Below are 18,058 nucleotides of genomic sequence, written 5' to 3'. Positions count from 1 at the left end.
GAATAAGATGGCGGATGTAGGAGACGATGAAACTCGACCGGCTCTCCCTTCAGCGTCCCGTAACGGTCCGATCGTGGGCTCGGCGGCGGTCTCCGCGGGCCAGACCGCAGCCACGGTAACGTCAGGTCCGAGGGTGGTGAGGATCGTCAAGTCGGAGTCCGGCTACGGTTTCAACGTCCGCGGTCAAGTCAGCGAAGGAGGACAGCTTCGGAGCATCAACGGGGAACTGTACGCTCCTCTCCAGCATGTCAGCGCCGTGTTGCCCGGAGGTGCTGCAGACCGAGCGGGGATAGCAAAAGGCGACAGGATCCTGGAGGTGTAAGTCAGCCTCTATCCGTCCAATTAGCCCCTGGAGTTAGCAAGTACGGCTAGCTTCCCAGTTTAGCCTGAGTGGAACCAATATCAAACACGCGTTTACATTAGCCTCCTTCAGGGTATAACACTCCCTCGGTTGTGTGTTGTGAAAACAGAAGTAGCCGTTTAACTAGCTAGTTAGTTAATTGTTCAGCTAACACACCAACTAAACATTTAGGGATGTAGCTGCACCAAGCTAGCGCTGAGTTAACTGGAAAGCTAACCAGCTTACATAAGTTGGACAACAGCCTGTGCATGTTGATTAGCTTTAGCAAGCTAGTGAGCCAGGTAGCTAATGTGTTTGGCTAGCTCCTTGCGCAGTGGCTGCTTCGGCGTGATTGTGAGGGCGAAATTGAAACCACAGTCTGGCTGACATTGCGTTGTCATATGCGGTATAATGGCGATATGTGTTTTGACCCTGAACCGAATGGATGGCAGTGTTGTCACTCAAATTCAGCATCATGTGGGGAGAGTGGGGGCTTCTTGTCCTGGAGAAGACCGTTCAGTGACTAGCCTTCACTGCAGCCGGCCAGTTGTTTACACGGGACAGTTGTAGATGCTGTCTCTGGGTTATCCTCTTTATCAGTGCCGGTGCCCTTGAGTGGTTTTGGTATACATGCCTGGATCCTGGAGACCTGATGTAGATCAGTGCTGCAGGGAACAATCAGGGGGCAAATATGCTGTCAGTCTTTCCCTAAAGAACATAACTGGTTTAAAAAAAAGGTCCACTGGCCTTGAACTCTTAGCACATGAATGTATAAAATAAGAAAATCCAATTGAAAATGTATTCTGAGAGCCTCAGTCTGCTCATATTTGTTGACATGTGGACTTCTAGTAATGCCATACTGTATGATTCAACCTCCCTCCAGGGCTGTAAGCATTGACCCTGAAAAGGAGCGAATGCTGGAATGTGTAAAATGAACTAAATGTTCATAGTAAATACATGTGTGCAGTTCATGCAGTTCCTTATGTTTCCTGGAAGACCATGTGAATCTATGGCTTAGCAGATAAGCTTTAACTCAGCATTAAATTTGAACAGTGAAAACATGTCTACGAAGAACAGAAACAGAAAACAAGGAACACTGGTTTTACTTCTACTTGCTGAGGCATCAGCTTGCTTCTGCCAAGCGTGTGTTTTTGTCATTTCAACAGTTAAATCCCTCTGTGCAGTCATATGACATGACCAATACTTATCATGTGACTTATTAACCAGTTTGACTGTTTTGCAGATACTCACAAGAATTGTTCAGTGAAACGTGTCATGGCAGCATTTTGCTTCAGAGATTTTTCAGGCAACAATCTGCTCGTGATAACCAGTTGTCATCTGGTATTTATTGCCTGAGTTTAGTTTGTGGAGATCGTGAGATTTTCAAAGTCTACCTTAATAATACACAAAGAAAGTGGAATGAGAATATGACCTTGCTTTGCTTTTGTGTATTTGAAGGAGACAATAATTTCTCACGTTCTGTTAGGTTTCACTGTGGTGATATTAGTGGATCAATTGCCTTCATCAGTTTTGTTCTTTGGCACAATTAGCAGCTTATTATTTTTTATGAGCTTGATGAAAGATAAAATATTTCGTGAAAGTATTATCAAACCGTTAAGACACAAAGATGTGAAAATTTGCTTGCTTATCTCATATTAATTTCTTGCTTGGTTGTTTGCTGTTTACCGTTTTTCAGATGCACTTTATGCTTTGATGATTTGTCAGTGTTTGTATACTTTTACAGACTAAATGTACTTTATCAAAACATTCACTGCACATATAGTCACAGCACTACTTCAGTGATTTCATTTCTAGCTTAGCCTAATTCACATCCTACTCTTCATTACTGAGACACCTGCCTGACAGACATTGCTGTGTTTCTGTTTTGTCTAACAAGAGGATGATGGGATTAGAGTAGTGTTGAAACCAAAACTTCTCCCCTTTATCTTCACCTCTTTGATCCCCTCCTACCCCCAATTTTGCTGTTCAGCTGAACAACTCGGAGGAATTCTGTCACATCAATATCAATATCTGTTCCCACAACAAACCAGCTCTCCCCATCCTCCACCTTTGTCTTTATCTTCCACAGGCCTCCCTTCATTTGTTTGATTTCCCATTTTGATCCATGATACTACACAGATGTGCATCTATAAACCAGAATAGAGGCATGGCATGAAATGGACAGACCTGCGCTCATGCTCTCACTTGTCCCTTGCTTTCCTGTGTCTCTCCCACTGTGCCTCATAGGAAGATTAGCAGAGACACCTGATGCTGATGCCATCTGGCCTCGGCAAAGCCAAGAAGGGAGGTGTCTCTCGGCACCAAAAGGAAGGGACATTAGAGCTGACCTGGTTACTCAGCACTGGCAGCATTGTGTTAATCAGTGGAGGACAATGCACTGATATTACCACACAATATAACAGGACAAAGTACAGGAAACATATCTGCAGCAATAATAAAATCAGTGTTATTAATGCTTTTGTTAATTATGGCAGTCATGGATGCACAGTTGCATTCATTGTGTAGCTGACAGCTCCATTTTTCAGGTTGCTTTAGATAAAACTCAGGGCTCACTGGATTATAGATTTGTGAAAAAAAGTATATCAGGTTGGTGTTTGATGTCAGAAGATGCTCTGAATTGGTGTATTGGAGTTGAGAAATATTTAGATCAGTGCTTTCGGAATTATTATTTACATCAGACCTCCATTTATAATTATATGTGCTGCACTAATTTCATAAAGAAGCAGTCCAGCTGTGCTCAGCTCTGTGCTAAATGCTTGATTCTTCCTTTGTGTGTGGAGAGCTGAATGAACTGACATTTTGAAACGGACCGATTGTGTGGAGAAACAATGGGGAAATTACAAATTCTGAACTCTTTGGTAACTTTCTTTGTGCCTCTCCCTCCATTCTTTCTCCATCTTTCTGTTGCTCTGGTTTTGTTCTAGCAATGGGGTGAGCGTCGAAGGTGCGACCCATAAGCAGGTGGTGGACCTGATCCGTGCTGGGGAGAAGGAGCTGGTTCTGGCTGTGCTGTCTGTTCCAGCTCAGGAGGCCGACGGGTTGGAAGGAGGAGAGGATATCCAACCCAACTACGACTACAGCGACAAGCAGGCGGTGCCCATTTCTATTCCCACATATAAGCATGTAGAACAGCACTCCGAGAGGTTTGTGGTGAGTGCTGATTTACCTTGAGGCTGCCTTTAACACTTTTTCTTGATTGGTAGAAACATTTTTTTTTTTTTACTGTGTAGTTATCAGCTAAACTTGATTTTCTCTAATGCTGTATCTGTTTGTTTCATTCCCGTAGGTGTACAACGTGTATATGTCAGGCAGACAGCTGTGCTCAAAACGCTACCGAGAGTTTGCCATCCTGCACCAGAACCTGAAGAGGGAATTTTCAAACTTCAACTTCCCAAAGCTTCCCGGTAAATGGCCCTTCTCCCTCTCCGAACAGCAGCTGGACGCACGCCGTAGAGGCCTGGAGGAATATCTCGAGCGAGGTATGCTAAATGGGACAGATTACTAGCATGTAAAGCTTTTTTACACCAGAACTAAATGCATGTGCAGATATCAAATGGTTAGACACCATGCTGTGGTCAGCTTCATAATGTACATGGAAAACAATGTAAATGTGAACACTGGATCCAAACAGCGGCATTTTGCTGCCCTTTGTTTATTTGACCTCCCTCATTTTGCGCCATCGTTTTCTATATTTGTCTCCAGTGTGCTCTGTGCGGGTGATTGGGGAGAGTGACATCATGCAGGAGTTTCTCTCTGAATCAGATGAGGTATGTAGCTCATATGTAGGTATACTGATATAGATTGCACTAGAATTGGATTTAGTTCTTTATATGTGATTTTTCTTTTGTTTTGAAAAGTTCTGCTTTTGTGTCTGGAAAGTGGAGTTTATTGTTGTTGCTTTTTTCCTCAAACTTCTCTTCAGTGCCCAACTTTTGGCAGGGAATCTGCACCTCAGTTTTTGTTTATGTTCTCTGACATGGTTTTCCCTGTTAGATCTTTTATTTTACCAATTTGAGTCCCTGACACTAAGAATTTACACAACTAATGTCCCATATTTTAAAATAATCGTGCGAAATGTAATACAATAATAGGCCGACTTTCTACTGCGTCACGCCACGACAGATGAAAGGTGTTGCAAACATTCGTAGGAGCAGGAAAAGCTTTGAGCCGTTTTTTTCCTGTTGCCGTGTAGGTTCCGACACCTTTGACCGCAATGTGTAGCTCTGAGTGAACCAAAACAACAACAAATGGTATCTAGTGGACGTATTTCCAGTTCTGTGAGGTAGAAGAATAACGGAGACTTATTTTGTTAGCCTATATAGTGGATTTCACATTGTTGTTAGCCAAGAGAGAAACTTGGCACTTATTGTCCCCTTTGAGTTTAGCATGTTTCAGTTTGTCTCAGAAGTACCTATTTCTTTGTAGGTACTTTCTTCTCATGCAAAAACACCCCTGAAAGAAGTCACGGTTCCTGCAGGGAAGATTCATGCCTACCTAAAATGTCCAACGAGAATGTGTAATGAATGTATTAGGGCTGTCCCCAAGTCAGGGTTTTCTAAGTTGACCCTGAGTGTTAAAAATCCTCACTAAGTTGGAGTGTAGTACAGAAACACTCCTCTGAGTGCACAGCAGTGTAACAGAGTGATACATCTTTTCCCTCATAAACGGGCTTTAACCGAGTCTGTTTCTCGAAACCTGATAATGACAAAATTAAATATGATCTTTTCTTTAAACTAAGTGATAGAATTAATAGTTGACATTAATTTTCATCTCATTTTTCAATTTGATTAAAGATGAAAATTGAGGTAACAAAGGTAAGGCTTTATTCGCTTGTCATTGCTGCCAACCTGACCCCCAGACTCTGTGGTAGCAGCCCTAGAATGTGTTTATTTACCCTCCACTGGTCTAATTTAAGAATAGAAAGTATGCTGTTTGCGCCAAACAAGCATCATCAGTTGTGGTATTTGGGCTTTGTTGCTTTAAGGCAGCAGTTGGTAGTTGTACCTGCCAGTCTTAAAGTGAGTCAACCTTTGCCTTGCTAGTGTTTTACAATACTCCCCTTTTAATTCCACATTTAAAGAAACACAAGTTTGAGGATTAGGACTTCTTACAGATAGTGGTTGTGGTTTGGTTGTGGCTTGTTGGTTTTTGGTTTTTAATCTGGAGGAACTTCGTAGTTACTCAGCACAAACACAAGTGCAAACTGTTTAATCCACAGGGGCAAATGTGACTCTGCAGCTGTTCTCATTATGTTCTACTTCACTGTATAGAACTACAACGGAGTGACAGATGTAGAGCTGCGGATAGCGCTGCCAGACAAGACTACGATCTCTGTCAGAGTCCGTAAGAACAGCACCACAGATCAGGTGTACCAGGTGAGACTACAGACAGCTGCTGGGATGATTCTGTTGTGATTGTGTGTGCTGGTAGATACATAACACTCTCTATTTCTCTTCTGTAGGCATTAGTGTTAAAGGTCGGAATGGACAGTATTATGGCGAGCTACTTTGCCCTTTTTGAAGTCATCAACCACTCCTTCGGTAAGAACTGTATTGTGTTTCACTGGGAAATTTTTCAGAGCATTTTCACATCCTCTTGTGTTTATTTAAAGCTTTCTCTGGGGTGAGTTTATCACATGGCCGCTAGTTTTCTATATACAGACTTGCATAACCCAGGTGGTGAGTTTAATTTATTGGGCCAAAGGGTATGTGTGTAATTTTGGACTACAAGGGCAGGTAATTTGGTGTAGGTTACAGTTAATTACTTATTTAGCGGCTCTACCTGTTCCTCATCCCCCTCATCACTCCTCACGTCTTTTTGTGTTACAGTCCGGAAGCTGGCGCCTAATGAGTTTCCCCACAAGCTTTATGTGCAGAATTACACGTCGGCAGTGCCGGGGACTTGCTTAGCACTCCGCAAATGGTTGTTCAGCTTCCAGGAGGAGGAGTTGCTCAGAGACAACCCGCTGGCGCTGCACTACTGCTTTCACCAGGTAATAACAGTAATTGAATCCCGCTTGCTTTGGACTTCAGGGAACTCAGCCCAAAGTTTGATCCTCTAGGTGTTTTTCTTCAAGAATTCATATACTCACTTGTGGTGATGGTTAATTTCTGACATATTTGGGAAAATGTACCGTAATACTCTTCTCTTTTACTCTCAACTGTTCATAGTGGTTTACTGGAAACTTCCAGGTCTTCATGTATTTAATAAATCCTGTAGAAATCTGCTTTCAGTCAGTGGAAACACACTCATGCATGAGCAATGATATTTGTTATGTTATCCAGCTTTACCTAGACATTAAACACAACATGCAATATCATCAATCCATCAGCCATACCAGCGTTATCCAGTTGAGGATTGCAGGGGACTGATGCCTGTTTGATTAAACCAAATATAACACTTTTAATGTAAGGCTGACTCTAAAGTCAACTGAAGAAGGTTCTTTGGTTTGGCTTTGTCTTTACACTTTAGTGTGCTGCTGTAGTGAGCAGGCTGAATATCCTGGTTTGAGCTTCATAACCATGAACTTACTTTTTTTGGTTTTTTAATGAAGTTGTAGCTTATGCACTGTTAAGTGTTGTCTTGTTCGACTGTTTTAAAAAGCTTAATCATTACATTTTCCTTATGGTGTTTTATTTACATCCACCTCCACTGATTCTTTTTTATCATAAACTTTTGATGTTTTAACTGGTATCTGTAAAGTTTTAGCTCAATATATCAAATGCATCCTAGACATTTAATGTACAACAACTGTCTTTTTGTCCACTTTCAACAGGTTTTTTGTACATTTAACTTTGAGGCTGAACAACAACATTTCAAGAACTATTAAAGAAAAACAGGCACTGACTTTTAAACTAGCAATATCAGACTCTGTGACTATTTCCATGTGAAAAAAGAGCTGGCAAATAATTCTATAAGTTTTACGGTTCTTTTTCTTACAGTCCTGAGCCCTTACATGCATTTAACGAGGTACAAAAGTCACAGTCTAAACAAAATGGCAACCTACTGCCAAACAGTCCCACAAATGACATTGTGAATGTAAAACAAAGAGTCTGTTCCTTTAAAAGGTCATCACTTAATGTATGTTATCAGGAAATGAGAGAACTATGATATTTGAGAAGCCAGTGAAAGGCGTCCACGGTTTTTAGTGTAGAAAGGATGAACTGGGGAAAAAACAATCCTCTAATTTGAATTCACTAAAATTAGCTGCAGTAACAGGCCGCAGGCTGACCACTGACCAGTGAAGGTCACAACTTGAAGCATTTTAAGCATGTAAGGTTCAGCAGTGGCCTATTAAAATAAATTTGACAGCATAAACACAAACTTGTCCAAAATATAGAAACCTAAAATAACCTAGGATTTCTTGTTGGATTTTTTTTGGGCCCTCTCTGGCAGACAAAGTTGTGACATATCATTACCTACTAAGCTGATATTGTCCTTATATTGGCGCACAGCTGCTTTAACACTGTCAGCAGTGACAGAGTAACATTATTATTCATTCTGGATAGTGTTTCTAGACACCTGGCAAATGTAACTCCGATATTCCCTCTCTCAGCTCTCTTCAGCTGCTAAATACCACATTCTGTTCTCCAGCTGGTCGCTATTTGTGACTGTCTGCTGTTTTATGCTGAGCAGGTAGCGAACTCTGGATTTTTGAGTCCTTTTTTTTTTTTTTTGCTGTTAACAGCTCCCTGCTGTGGCCAGAAATTCCACTATGAGAGCAATGAGAGCGAACCAAAACACTAAAGTCGTTGGCCAGGTAGCTAATCAATGAGCTGAAACTCATTAAAAACATCTGAAAAGTAGAAACACGCTACTCTCTGCGGGTTAATCACCATGAGTGGCCCCTTTTGTAGTGTCGCATTGGTTTCTCATTATTGGCTGTTATTGGGGTTATAAAAATATTGGCTGTAGCTGCTTTAACATGTACACAGGAGGTCATTGCTGTCATTGTTTGCACTCGTTACTTGAATAAGAATGTCCTTTGCTACATTACTTAAATGTGTAACACTTTCTTCTCTGTGTCCTCGAGTGATAAATGTATCTCTTCATGGCACCCTCTAATCCTCCATCCCCTCTCCCTGTCTGTCCAGGCACTGGATGATGTGAAAAAGGGATTCATAAAAACAGAGGACAAATCCTACCAGCTGCAGAAACTGGCAGAGCAGCGCAAGATGGCCACGGTCAGTACCACAGACCAGTCTTTGTTCGGGGAGGGGATTGGGATGACTGCACTTTTTGCCCGCTTACCAGAGCCATCACCAAAACACTACCAAATGAAAATGGACAGAAAAGTCAGGAACCCTTTCACGCTTCATATTACAGCACTGTGTGGTGTAAATGGAGATAAAGCCATTGAGTTTGCATCAATGTTTGTGGAAGATTAACTGAAAGTGGCATAAGTGAGTGCTTTTGTGTGCAAATTCAGTCTCCACCTACAGCTACCCACTACAGCGTTTCCAAGCTTTTAAAAGGCAGCTTCAGTAAGAGGAAAGTTAAAGCAACATTCTTTTATGAGGACTTCATTTGTACTAAATGTTAGGCAATATCTGGCTTCATGCGTATAAAAAACATGATTCATCCAAGGCATGACTCCAAGAGGACATTGCTTCATTGGTTTGTGTTTTAAAATTGAAAAATTAAAAGTTCAGTCTGTTTTCACAGCTTAACAGCTGCAACCTCTATGCGTTCCCACAACAGAGTCTGTTCAGTCACTGCTCCATCAGCCCAAATGCAGCAGGAACACATTTCTCATAGATTAAAAGTTTATGCCAGATTTTTAGTAGGGCTGGACCCAAATATCCAAATAGTCGGTCGTTGTGGTGGTATCCGAATATTAATCTTGAGATCTGAATACTCGGATCTGAAATATCCCCAAATACCGCTTGTCCATTCTGGCCACTTCCAACCCCTCGGAGTGCATTTTCTCGAAGGCTGGCTACATTGTGAACAAAACCAGGAGTTCAGTCTTCCCCGAAAATGTAGATATGCTCATCTTCCTGGAAAATGTCCGTTCTTGTAAATTTATGCCACTGTTTCATTGCACTACTTCTGTTGTTTACATTTGTTTTCTAGAAATGTCTGCACTTGTAAATATATGCCACTGTTTTAATATTTTTGCACTGCCTGTCTTATTTATATTTTATATATAAATATTATAAGATAAGATAAACTTTATTGATCCCACAGTGGGGAAAGTTCACCTTTACAACAGCTCCAAAAGAAAAATTATAAAGGCAGTACAAGAATAAATCACAGAAAACACAGTGCAAAAATTGCAGAGAGCATTATGTACAGGTGATTTTTTTGAATGCTATATAGAAGACGATATAAAAGAGGATGAGGTCAATATTGTTAATATAATATAATTCATCAAGTAAATGTGTCATTTTCTAAATTGGTATTTAATTTGTATTTGAATTTGTTTGTATTTGAGTTTTTTTGAATGGCTTCGGATATTTGCGCCAATAATTTGGCCCAAATATCCGAAGCCCAGAAATTTCTATTCAGACCAGCCCTAGCTTTCAGTACAGTAATGCAGTTGTTGGAGGCTGAGAGTTCTAGTCGCAGCACTGTTTTAGTGCATCAAATGTTTCCTTAGTTTGCCTTAACTTAATTACTAAAGTAACATTGGCTGATATTTGTGCTCTGTGATGCCCACTAGTACCTGAGCCTACTGCGAACATGTGAGGGCTACAACGAGGTGGCCTTCCCCCACTGCTCCTGTGACTCCCGGAGGAAGGGCCACGTCATCACAGCGATCAGCATCCATCATTTCAAGCTGCACGCTTGCACCGAGGACGGCACGCTGGAGGTCAGCATCTGTCTGCATTAGTCTAAAATACAGTTAAAGATCCAGCTCATCACTTTTTGATGCCTTGTGTTTTTTTACCATTCAATAAAAATATCAGTCTTCCATTATATATTTATTAATTTATGTAAAATTCAAATTATTGCCTTTTCATTGCCGTTATCCTCCAGGAGATTCTGCAAATACTTACGGAAAACAACATTAAGCTCAACATTTCTAGGCATACATATGCACTGAGTTAAAGTACTCTTTGCGCTCTTCCTCAGAACCAGGTTATAGCTTTTGAGTGGGCGGAGATGCAGCGTTGGGACACTGATGAGGAGGGGATGGCTTTCTGCTTCGAGTACGCCAGAGGAGAAAAGAAACCTCGCTGGGTCAAAATCTTCACCCCATATGTAAGTGAGCATACATCTGCCTGTCTGTGACATTAATGTAGGCTTTTATTGTGTTTATGGGTTTTACAGTGAATCTTCTTAGTAATCAATGCCTTCACATGTTGTCAAAGTTTTAGTAAGAAGAAGCAAAGACAGCTTATAAAGGCCCACATTTACACAATGCTTATTGTGTTTGTAGTCGTTTTGGAAGCTGTGTAGCAATTCTGTCTGCTTTTATCCCCCTCCTAGTTTAACTACATGCATGAGTGCTTTGAGCGGGTCTTTTGTGAGCTGAAGTGGAGGAAACAGGTAAAGACCACTCCTTTCCTCTTTCATTCTTGTGAGCGTATGACTCCATGCCAGCTCTGAATGTCTAAACTTAGCCTGTTCTCACGCTTTTCTTGACAGACCTGAAAGCCTTTTCTTTAAAATGATTAGTTTTCTATCACTTGTGTGTTGATTTCTCTGCCCTCAGGTGGAGGAAGAGGCATCTGATAAAGACAACAAAAACTGCAGTAACAACGGTAAGCAGCAAGCAGCAAGCAGCTCACACACTGTTTCTGTCCTAAATTCAAAGAGAACATATTCTCTGCAACACAGTTGGTAAACATCAGCACTGAAAGGTTAGAGGCTAGATTTTTATCTGGGGAAAACTTACAGAAATATGTAGTATCCAGATATGCTGCTGAGTGGTGCTTTGATTGATGGCGCTCATCAAGCACCATGAATTATTCAAAAAAAATTCCCATCTAACGAAACCTAAAATGTCAAGAGCAGGGAGAAAATTTCAAGTACGCTGTGTTTTTTAATTTCTATACATTAAAGACAAAAATATGTAAAAGTATGCATAGTTCAGTGAATTACCAAAAGATGTGTTGAAATATGCTTGCACAGGTTAAATGTTTTTTTTTATGTGGTTTCTAAATCTGCTTATGAGGAACTAAAAGCTAAACTACAAAGCAGAAAAAAAGCACCTGAGAGTAAATTCTCCTGCCGTTTCATCAGATTGCTGTGAGGAGATGCATACTGGTGTGTTTATGCGTACAGGGAACAAGGCAAAGATGTGTTGACATGTGACTCGTTATCAGCGCCGCATGTGAGACGTCACACAGTCAACAATGTAAGCATGTGGACGAGCTACTGTAAGGAAGGAGGATTACTGAGAAAGCTTTGGAGTTACAGGAACAGAGCCAAATAAGGAGCAGCCAGAAAGTTGAGAACATGTGAGGCGAAGGAATGCTACAGAGGGACTTCGATGATAATAATAATAATAGTCAATGGGTCAATATATATATATGACTGATGTGTAGTTCCATCATATTTCATTATAATCCTTTTATTCTACATTTCTAATTTAAAAATGCACTAAAATAAGCCATTTTTGTTAACTACATTCTGTAAAAACTAGAAATTATGCAATCCTTGATGCAACTCAAAGCCATTAGTGACTCAGCTGAAATGCAGGCTGTGTATATGGGTCAGTATATAATTGAGGGACTTTTTCTGTCCATTGGATATATCTTGCATACATTTTTATTAAATTTAAAAAAAAAAAAAAAAAGTTTTTTATGTTTATTATGATCATGTCTTTACAAATTCCGTAACTTTTCATTATGGAAACAATCACTTATTAATAAAAAATTGACTGAATATCACTAAAATGCCAAGTAAATAAAGGTCCCAATTTAATAACAACCATCTTCTAATTAGCTAAACAATAATAAAATGAGCTCATTCAAAAATAGTTTTGATCGTGTTCTTTTTATTAAGTTGAGATAATCATGACAGATATTTCTTTTTTAGCAATATATCAAATTTTACATGGAAAATAACTAATTGTATCTGTGTCCCAGAAATCACTTTGAACTAAGTTCCCCATTACAAAAACACCTCTCAAGGAAGTGTGTTAATTCCAGATCACATGACCTGCTCCACATGATGTCATTTCCTCCTGAAGAAAAGACTGGCCAGACTCCGAGGCTTTCTGAGTTATTTCATATAAAATAGTGTGTGTCATGTGTGGATTTATGGCATGTCAACAGGTTTACTACAATATCTTTAGAAATAACTTTCAATTTTACTCAATTATAAATATAATATTTAGAAGAATCTTTCTGTAAAAAGCCATGTGGTGTTTGGTTATAGGCGCCCATGTTGATTTTGGGCCTGAAAACAGCAAAAATATCGACTATGACACCTGTCAGCTATGGTACAAAAAGTCCCTCAATTATATATTGACCCCAATAATTTATGCACACTGTCCTAATGACACTGATCTGTGTTGTGGCAGCGTCTTCATGAGTTACATGATGTGTGAAAACAAGACAAATCAATCCAACATGTTCCCCCTGAACCGTGTCTCTGTGTTCCAGAGTTTCTTCCTCCTCTGGAGACACAGCAGAAGGGATGGCGCCACCTAGGGGGGGAGATTGCAACTTCCTAAAACCGTTTGTCATCACTTGAACTAGAACTGGTCCACTTGCATTATCACAGCCGCCCCAGAGAGCGCCCATCGACAAAACACAGGACTGAGCGACAGACTGAGGCGAATCCCTGCCCCGAAAACAAACTGGACGCGATCGATTTTTTTTTGGGAAATTGGAGTAGTCACACCTAACCGAACCCAGGGACGCACCCAGTAAGAAGAGCAACGAAGGAAAAGCAGTCAGGTTTCATGTCATTTACTAGATCTCCATAGTGTATCTGTTGTTTTCCTTCCATGCGTCTGCCCGGTGATGTGGAGCAGGAGATGTGACGAATCATTACAGTGTGTGAAAGCTCAAGCTTACCAAAAGGGAGCACCTCAATGAAACGCCACTTCACCCAAGAGCTGACTCCTGGGATGGGATTCAGTTCGTCCAACGCTCGGTCCAAACCCCGCAGCGTTGGCCTTACCTGCTGAGCTGAACTGAACTGGGAGGAAAATAAGAAGGGAGGATACAGAAGAATGGGGTTTTCGCCCCCTCCACAGTTGGTGATAATGGATGAAAGCAGAATCATGCTTTACACTGATGCTGGACATTAACACAAGAAGGATGTTTTCTGTCTCTGGGGTCATAAGTATCCTGTCTGCGTCAGAAAACACAGGCAGCACAAATGTAACTAAACGGAAACAGATGTTGGAGTTGTGTTCATAATTGTTTGTATGTCTAACAATCTTACTTCTGATAAAATATAGATTAATATAAGAGCTAAAATAATTGGTTTCTTGATCTAACACGGTGAAATGCTAACTGAATTACGTTCAAGCTGCTCTAACTGATCTCCGTTTTTCATCTTGTCTTCTGGTCTAATCCACGCTACCGAGCAACGTCTGTTGGCAGTCGGCCATTAATGTCAGAATGGATATTTATTCCCCTCGCAAGTGTTTTATTGTGGTGATTTTGCAGAGGTTGTAAGTTGAGAGGAGGAAGGCTTCCTCATTCGTTTAGCGCTGTGCGGGAATAGTCTTTTGAACAAAAAAAGGTTGATTGACCAAAGCGTAAATGTTTTCTGAAACGTCACACCTTACGCACGGCGAATCCTACTGACAGATAATGAATTTAAGGACAGAACAGGAGATGGTTTTGTGTCTGCTGAGCTGCAATGTTCTGAGCAGGCAGCAGGGAGCAGCAGAGCGTAAGACCCACTCAGTGGTATGTTTTGAGCAGAAATAGAAATCTTCTCAGAGCTTCTCAAAGAGTGATCCCTCTGGCTCTGTAACTCACCCAAAAAGTATCACTCCTCTGCAGATTGTCCATTAACCAAGTCAGGAGGATAGACGGTGTGTGTGTTTGTGTGTGTTTGTGTTTCTATGTGTGTGTGTGTGTTGAACAGGAAGCAGATGGTGACTGCAACCACAGCTATCCGCATACATAGCAATGCAGCCGGTCCTCTGCCTCCTGCTGCACCTGAATGGATACAGTATTAGTTATGTGCGTGAGCTCATGATATGTGATTTAAGATGGTTTTATCTACAGTTTACTGTGCAGAATTTTGTATTTTTTCCTCCTAGAGATTATAGATTTGATTGTGTTTCTTTTTTTTTTAATCTCTAGATGTTGAGTTTGTCTCACCTGGAATGCATAGAAAGCAGGTTTACATGCTGACAAAAAAAAGCTATCCTTTGAATGGAGGCAGTGGGCATACGGTTATTGATATCAGTTTCACCTCGATGCAATAGTTTTGTTTATCCCAGTAAGGGCTACGAGTTTATCTCAGCCAACTCATTCCTGACTCATTCTTGTGCTTCACTCGCCTTTTGGCAGCCACCAAAAACCTGAAATCGAGAGCAATGTTTTGTTTTTTAAATCACACTAACTTTTGGAGCACAGAGTTTCACTTAAGCATTATTTTTTCTCGCTGTAGCTGAGGTTTTAGTTGTAAAAAGATGTTTATTCCGTGCCCAGGTTAAGCCGTAATTTGCTTTCAGCGGGTTACCTTGGAGCGCGCTCATGTGCGAGCGTGTCCTCTGTGTTTATCATTGACATTGCTGATAAGCTTTTAGGCTCTGATTGGACGTGTCTGATGAGCTGTCGGTGCGAGAGCCAGCAAATGAAGATGGGATTTTGTATCTGCATGGCAGCGGAGACGCCAGACAGATGGAGACAAATGGGAAACGTCTCCTATTGTCTAGCGAGCATTCACAGCCAATCACACGCTTTTTCAGCACAACACACACACATTCACACACATCTCCCTGCTACTCTGTGAGAAAATTTTCAAGTGAAGCATCATAAGATATTGTATTTGTCATCCAGCTCCTGTCTCTGAGGACAGGGCTCAGTCATACTACAGCTAAAAGCAATACATAGCACACTCTGGTAGCACATCACAAGTAGCTGGATTGAGAAGGAAAATGCAACGTGCAGATTGCAGGGTGGTCATTTTGACAGCCGAAGTAATAGCCAATTTAGAGATGGATGACACAAGAATTGGAGCTGTTCAACCAAGATGCTTTTTTTTTTCTTTCTAAGACGTAGAGAGATAGACAGATAGAGGTTTTGCGATTTTGTGTGTGCCGGCTCGTCTGTCCTCTGCCCTTACTCTCTCCAGGTTGGTCTCCCATCATCACAGGGGGATGCGGTTGCCGTGGCAGCACCACGTTGGCTCAACACACTCAGTGCAGCCTCTGTTCCTTTTATTCCTGTCTGCCAACTGACTCACTCCTCCCAATAATGTATTCAAAGCAGTGTTTTTTACTGTTTGATGTTTGTTCTCTGTCCCCGTGGCTCGTGCTGCTGTGAATAGGCTTTTAGAAAGCTGCTTTCTGTTTTTTTTTTTTTTTTTAAATATGTTTTTGTGGTTTGGTTTTGTCTTGTCTGCGCCAGGTGCCATCTTATGCTCAGTCTAAGTCACAGGCAGGTGTGTGATGCTGTCAGTTGTTGTCCGTTTCAGCCGCTCCGTCGCTGAGCTAAATGTCATAGTAACAGTGTTTAGGTGAAAGCAAAGAGATGACGGGAATGTTAAGAAGCACGTCTTTGTACAGCTGGCTCGTGTTTGGTAGTTTTTGTTTGCCAGTGCGTGCGGTGCTGTGGGCCACCTGTGTTTGTGTTTGAGTTTCTGGACGGCCAGGGCCTGTAAGTGATGGATTATATATGCAAAGAAGATGGAATTTGTACGCAGGACTTAGCAGATGTAATGAATGTTGGATGGTGACAGTAAAAAAAAAAAGCCCACACATGGGGCTCAGAAAGTATGTGTTCGCCACTGAAATGCTGATCTAAATGATGCTGTTGCTTTTGGAACACATCAGGTTTTCTGAGTCTCGTGCCAAATCAGCACTGGTTTTCATGACATCGTTCAGTGGCAGATACTGTGTAAGGTCTGTACTATTCATTTGAATTCTGCTGCATTTCACAAGGCTCATACTCCAGTGTCTGAAGTGGCTTTTTGTGACGCTGCTCAGCCGCCCTTTTTTGGGTTTTTTTACACTTTGGGTTCAGTCAGACCCGCTGCGTTAGTCTCATCCTCAGCACTCGATGTCCGTCAACCTCTGGAACGCACATCTGGCTCATCTGGCTCAGAGCGCATTCGCTGCTGGCTTTTCTCTTTTTTTTTTAGCTGACGTGTCCAACCTATGACTAAACTGAAGGGTGGATGTAAGTGCTGTTTAAAAAAGTGTTCACCTTCGTGTAATTAATTTCTGTTCATTGCTTCGAAAGACGGGCAAGTAGGCGGCGACATTAATTACAAACCTAAGCCTCGTTTGTCTTCAGCATAACCTGTAAATAGTTGTTTTAAAAGAAAAAAGAATATCCTTTTGACAAAAAAAAAAATGCACTCTTGTTTCTCCAACTCAGAACCTTTATTTATTTAAACAGAAATTTTAAAGATTGGGGAAATTCTAGTGTACAATGTTAGAGCCACCATCGATCATGAATTTTGTGTGCGGAAGTACGGAGGATTAGATAAACACGATGAAACAAGGTGTTTAAAAGCGAAGCGGTGTCTCATGCTACTAAGTGTGTAAAGACTTTAACACCTTGAGGCTAAAAAAAATGGAGAGTTTTATATCTTAAAAACACCCATGAAGGTTTACTAACCAGTATAAGAAAAAGGAAAAGAGTTTTAAAAATGTTGTGTAGAGTAATAAATTGTAACAATATTTTAAATAAAGTTATATATTGGGAAAAATGCTGTTGATGTGCTTTTATTTACGTGGGATGTAAAATTGTTTTCTTTACATTGGCCGTCATCTGAATTAACCTCCACAAGCCGTAAAATGATACAGCACTCAGGTTGTTTTTTTATCAGTTTATGGATTCTCTTCGTGTCCAATGAAACTTCGCCAATGTCAAGACCGACCACCTATAAAGACATAAAGCAATAAAACTGCAGCACTGCTCATCTGGGACTAATTAACTTCTTGAAGGAAAAAAGATGAGTGCTTAATAAGCTTTTAATTTCTTTAAACCTGCATCGGTCAGAATGTGCTGAAAAACTATCGAGTGTCTCCCTTGTGAGCTGCCAAAGAAGGTGATGATAGAGTTTCATTCCCGTTATTCAATCTCAAGGTTCATTTTAACTGTCGCGCTTCTGAAGAGATAAACCCTGTAATTTGAGCGTGTGTGGGTGGTATTTATGCAAATGCGGTTCATAGTGAGTAGACGGTGATAAATGTTAAGTTTAGAGCAAAACTCGTAAGAGAATGACTGAGATAACGAGCTGAACGTGGTTTTTGTTTTTCTCTATGCTGCTGCACTGCACAACCTGAAGGATGAATGAGGCCTAATTGTGACAAGAAACCGATATGACAGCTTTCTGTAGCTTAAGAGGAAAATAGAGTGTAATGTCACAACTTTTTTGCAGCTAAACAAATGACAGACTGTGCTTTGTCGCAGTGTTTGTCCTCCTCCTTGCTGTTTTATTGTCCAGCTGTTTTTAAAAGTTCACATTTCCTGTCTGCAAATAGCCCCAGGTTTGTAGGAAAAGCGAGAAGTGCTGCACAGCTCCCGAGGCAGGTGCCATGCTAATAACAAGTCCACAGGCACGGTGGCATTTGGTTGGTGCACAAATCCTAATGTTGTTCTC

At 41.0% G+C, this 18,058-nt stretch overlaps 1 protein-coding gene across 1 annotated transcript; it reads left to right on the top strand.

Moving 5' to 3' along the window:
• The first annotated feature begins 7 nt into the window (after positions 1–7).
• Positions 8–17,161, top strand: snx27a (sorting nexin 27a). The gene is made up of 13 exons (XM_023271269.3): positions 8–318; positions 3,286–3,511; positions 3,648–3,840; positions 4,064–4,128; positions 5,632–5,736; positions 5,823–5,901; positions 6,190–6,353; positions 8,455–8,544; positions 10,026–10,175; positions 10,439–10,567; positions 10,796–10,855; positions 11,022–11,070; positions 12,919–17,161. Exons 1-13 carry the CDS (start codon positions 8–10, stop codon positions 12,987–12,989), a joined length of 1,692 nt encoding a protein of 563 aa, XP_023127037.1. The 3' UTR covers positions 12,990–17,161.
• Positions 17,162–18,058: the final 897 nt, after the last annotated feature.

The sequence above is a fragment of the Amphiprion ocellaris genome, chromosome 15 (genome assembly GCF_022539595.1).
Source record: "Amphiprion ocellaris isolate individual 3 ecotype Okinawa chromosome 15, ASM2253959v1, whole genome shotgun sequence".
NCBI lineage: Eukaryota > Metazoa > Chordata > Actinopteri > Pomacentridae > Amphiprion > Amphiprion ocellaris.
The sequence above is the reverse complement of the archived record's forward strand: the minus strand, read 5'-3'. Positions and strand labels throughout refer to the sequence as shown.